Source organism: Lissotriton vulgaris, unplaced genomic scaffold, assembly GCF_964263255.1.
Source record: "Lissotriton vulgaris unplaced genomic scaffold, aLisVul1.2 SCAFFOLD_8134, whole genome shotgun sequence".
In the NCBI taxonomy this organism is placed as follows: Eukaryota; Metazoa; Chordata; class Amphibia; order Caudata; family Salamandridae; genus Lissotriton; species Lissotriton vulgaris.
The window spans coordinates 68,733-73,430 of NW_028244187.1; the positions used below are offsets into that span (position 1 = coordinate 68,733).

Here is a 4,698-nt window from a genome sequence, read left to right on the forward strand (position 1 = left end):
CTGAATTATACTGGTATATAGGGAGCAGATGTCCATTACCAAAAAGCAATAGTCATCCTCCCATTTAGTCTCATTGAGCTTCTCTAGAAAGTGACTAGTATCCCTAATGTAAGTAGGGAGATTTTCCACATATTCATAAAGAAAAAAGTCCACATACTTGGACATGGCCTCTAATAAACTTCCTTGTGCGGAGATTATAGGGCTCCCAGTAACTGGAGTGATTTGTTTATGCACTTTTGGGATTAAATGCATAGTCGGAGGAATGGGGTATTCAGTTCTTAAAAAATTATGTTCTTCCTTACTGATTAGGCCCTCACGTTTCCACTGAGCCAATTCTTTAAAGATCTGCTCTTTAACCATGGTCAATTCAGAAAAAGAGGCTTTTTTTATAACAACAAATGTCACTAAGGTGTTTCATAGCCTCCTCCATGTACATAGTACGGGCCACAGGACTATATTCCCACCCTTATCAGCTTTGTTCACAATAATATTTTTATCATCACTGATTTTCTTCATAAGGCGAGAATATTGCTGCTCTATATACTGCCTATGTTTGTTTTTCTGCAGACATGACTTATGAAGAGCTTTAAGATCTTCAATAATGCAATCCCCCAAAATATCAATGGCATCCCTAGCCATCATGGGGATAAATGTAGAAGGTGGACGAAAATGCATGAGGGCTGCCCTCGTAGTGATGATACCCATGTTCTGGAGGTCACCTTGTGTATTAGAAGGCGAAACATCATTACAATCAGCCAATGCATTGACAGTTCTTAGCACAGGAACATCAGACACTTGAAACTTCAAACTCGGTTGGTTATCAGCATTAATAGATAAAGCTCGTACATTTGCATTATTTAACTTGTGATATTTTAATAGCTTTAACTTTCTAATGCGTCAACACGAGATTGGACATATTTAAAGCCAGTCAAAATGAGAGTCCCAAAGCCAAAAGTTGCATTTCTGCAACATTTAAATCCAAATCAGTCAAATTAATAACAGTATTAGCAGCCGCTGTACTGTTCATTCCAAATTCTGGTTCCCCATTCCTCTCCTATATATGTGTGTGTGTGTGTATATAGATACATATGTATTTTTGAAGGCTTTTAACTTGCCTACTAAATGCCTACATTTTTGCTGTAAAGTAAGCATGGGCGGAAAATCCGTTCCGCTCGCGGATTTTGCGGATTTTCGGTAAATTCGCAATCCGCGAACGCTCGCGAATTTACCGAAAATCCGCAAATTTGCACGCAGCGGATTTTTTTTTCTTGGTGATACAATTTTGCGGCGTGCGGTGTAAGTTCGCAATTGCGAACATGTAGGTGCGGCGGGCAGCAACAATCTCGCACTCGCGAAATTACAAAAATTGCAATTCTGCACAAGAAATCCACTAGCAAGCAGCATAGACCTTCTGAAAATGATAATTTGTATCAGAATAACTCCTCAGGTTGACATTTGCCTGCACTTTTTGGGATTTGAGGCCTTTTGACTTTCTTTGGATCACTTTTGGATTAGAAACCAACTTTCACAAGTAAGCTTGTTTGGGACATTACAGTTGCTATAATGCTGTTCTGCAGAAAAACGAGTTTTGCAAAAGTGAAAGCATTCAGCAGGTGCAAAAGTTCAAACTCATCATTAGTAACCATTCCCTGTAGTGCTTTCTGACTGGGGCCCCTCCAGAGTTCAGTTGCTAGTTGCAACAATTGTATGACCCTGCTCTGACCCTCACAGCAGGCTCATAGAATAGCTACAAGTAGGCCACAAAGGTCCTGGAAAAAAAATTGCACTGCAACAGATAGCAAATTACAGATAAGGAAGCAGGTGCCAGACTGGAATTTTAAAACAGTGACACATTAATAAATCAACCCCAAATTAATTCATGTCAGTTGAAGCAGGGCAGGTGGGCTTGCTTTTTCCCCCCATAATCTACAGTGATGATGAACCAGAGGGTGGCATTGATGTACCAGAGGGTGGCATGGGTGAAACAGAGGGTGGCAGGGGTGAAACAGAGGGTGCTGGGAACCTGTGATGATGAACCAGACGTAGAAACAACATAATCGCGACCGTTGCGAGCCGACATGTAAGTTCGCAATTGCGAACTGGTACAAAACCCTCGCGAACTGGCAGAAATCCTTGCGAACACAAAAAAAATCTGCAAATTCGCGAGAATTTGCGGATTTTGCGGATTGCGAGTTCGCAAATTCGCGAACGCCAGATTCGCAAAATTCGCCCATGCTTACTGTAAAGGCATGCTTTGTAGGGACTTTTGCATGGTAATAGATGTGCTGTAAAGGCATGCATGGTAATTGCATGCATGGTTTTGTCATACAACCATGCAGAACATGTGTAGTTTATAGTTACACAGGGACTGCAGCATTTGTGCAGACTTTGTTTATATACAACATTACAATCATATCTCACGGAGAAGGAAATCCCAATCAGAGAAATATCTTCTCACTGACCTGGCACCTTGAGTTCAAATTCAGCTGTGGTGTTCACATGACCTATGCCTGATGTGAATGAACATGTGTACTTCCCTGCATCACAGGGGATGATGTTATGGATTTTCAATGTCACAGTCCCATTCACATCATTCCTGATCATTTTTATCCTTCCCTTGTACTTTTCTTTCTGCCTCTCATCACATTCTGTTCCATTGCTGTAAAAATGCACAATGGGTGAAGCCTCATCCTTGGTCCATGTCACATTTATTTCCTCTGCATTCATCTGAGGGGTCAGATTACAGGCGAGTGTGACTTCTCCTCCTTGAATAGCACACACGGGTAAAGCAGGACCAATAACAGCTACACCCTCAATATCTGCAAACAAAGAAAACGTTAGTTGAGTGCAAAGTATTTCTTAAGGTAATTTCTTGAAATGCAAAAAACAGGCAAATGCATAGCTCTTTAACTCCCAACCACTTAGATTGTGGAGTCTTAGAAACTGCATATGATATGAAGAGTACTGGGAAAGAGAGTACACGATAACTAATCAGATAGGCCCAATAGATTACTCTGATCTTCTGAAGTCGAACTGTATTGTACACTCATTTCATAGCAATAAAAACCCACCTCCAAGAGCTTCCTTTTACTACGTTAGGTCTTGCAACTTCCTGGAGTGTTGTGCAAATCTGTCCATGTAGATTACACAGGTGTACTGTTCGAGAGGCAGAATTTCGATTGACAGAGGACATTCATGTTCGTATTCCAGATGTTCTAGTTTTTTCATTGTTGGATCAAAAGCGTGTTTCACATCTTCTGTAGCAAGAGAATTTTCCCATTGTATCCATTTTGGATCTAGAGCTATAGCATTTGGAATGCCTGGTCTTGTTACTGCCTCAAGGGCTGATACTGCTGTTAAAACAGATATTCTCTTCCCTTGGGCTGGGGCTCTTTCTTTTGCTACAGCAGTTTGAACCGCAGTTAGAATTTTTTCAGTAGAACTGAATTTCATTTCAGCTTGCGTGTACAAGTGTGATTTGTAAGCTATTGGTACCATTTCTCCCTCATTAGAGGTCAGGTATGTGAATCTGCATCTTCCTGGGATGACTCGGATTACAAGGTTGCGTTCGTTTGCGCGTGTTTGCAGTTTTGTTTTAGTTAACATGTTTGTCTGTAATGATCTTAAGATTTCTGTGTGTTTTTGAGTCCAATTAATTGGTTTGAAATCAGGTTTTATTAATTCGTAGAGAGGTTTAACCCTCTCTGCATAATTTAGAATGTATGTTCTTCCGAAATTCAGGAAACCTAGTATTGATTGTAAGTTTTTCAGCGTTTTTGGAGCTTGGAGTACTGCACACTTCTCTAAGAAGTTGTCTGCTAGGCTTTTGCCTTCACTTGATAATTCACATCCTAAAAATAGGACAGTTAGATGGGCAATTCGTGATTTTTTAAAGTTACATTTGTACCCTTCAGATGCGAACCCAAGTGTGATAGTGTTCACTCTTTTCAAGTGAGTCTCCAGGTCATTGTCTGTAAGATAGATGTCATTGACATAAGATAATGCCTCATCATCATATATTTGTAGTAACTCTGTTACCCTGGCTGAAAATAATCCTGGGCTGTTCTTGAATCCCTGTGGGAGACGACAAAATTGTTTTTGGGTCCCCGTGCTGGAGAAAGCGGTTAAATATCTGCTTTCAGGTGATATGTTTTGACAGAAGAAACCATTTGAAATATCTAATGTCGTTTTATATTTCTTGCAAACGATATTATTCTTTAGTGCTGCACTGTATGAGTTTTGTACTGCAAAAGCTTTACAGCAGGAGTTTAGGTGTCTGTAGTCCAAAACTAGACGATATGAATCGTCTGGCTTGGAGACAGGAAACAAAGGATTGTTCATTTGTGAGGTACATGTTTCAATCACCCCCTGATATTCAAGTTGATCTAAAATTTCTCTGACTTGTTTTTTAGCTTCTTGCTTAACAGGATACTGCCTCTGTGCAGTAGGTTGATTTTTTAACTGGATTTTATTGTGAGGAGAATCCTCATCCCATCCTACATGTTTTTTATATAATGCAGGGGCTTGGGCCACTGCCCATTTTCTTGCAAATGTGTATTTTTATGAATTGGAATGTGATTCGAGAAGGCAGGCATAATCATTTCTTCGCCATGTGGGCACTCCCTGACAAACTCTGGTGGCCAGTCTTTCTCTGCTAGAAGGATACCATAGCCTTTAGATAGATTCTCCCAAAAGAGA

The 4,698-nt window shown here is 40.3% G+C and overlaps 1 protein-coding gene across 1 annotated transcript; it reads right to left on the bottom strand.

Moving 5' to 3' along the window:
* Window positions 1–2,454: 2,454 nt before the first annotated feature.
* LOC147668132 (butyrophilin subfamily 2 member A2-like) lies at window positions 2,455–2,819 on the bottom strand (the record flags this gene model as incomplete). Its single annotated transcript, XM_086948760.1, has 1 exon — window positions 2,455–2,819. A coding segment is annotated over one exon (365 nt), but the record flags the coding sequence as incomplete, so codon positions are not given.
* Window positions 2,820–4,698: the final 1,879 nt, after the last annotated feature.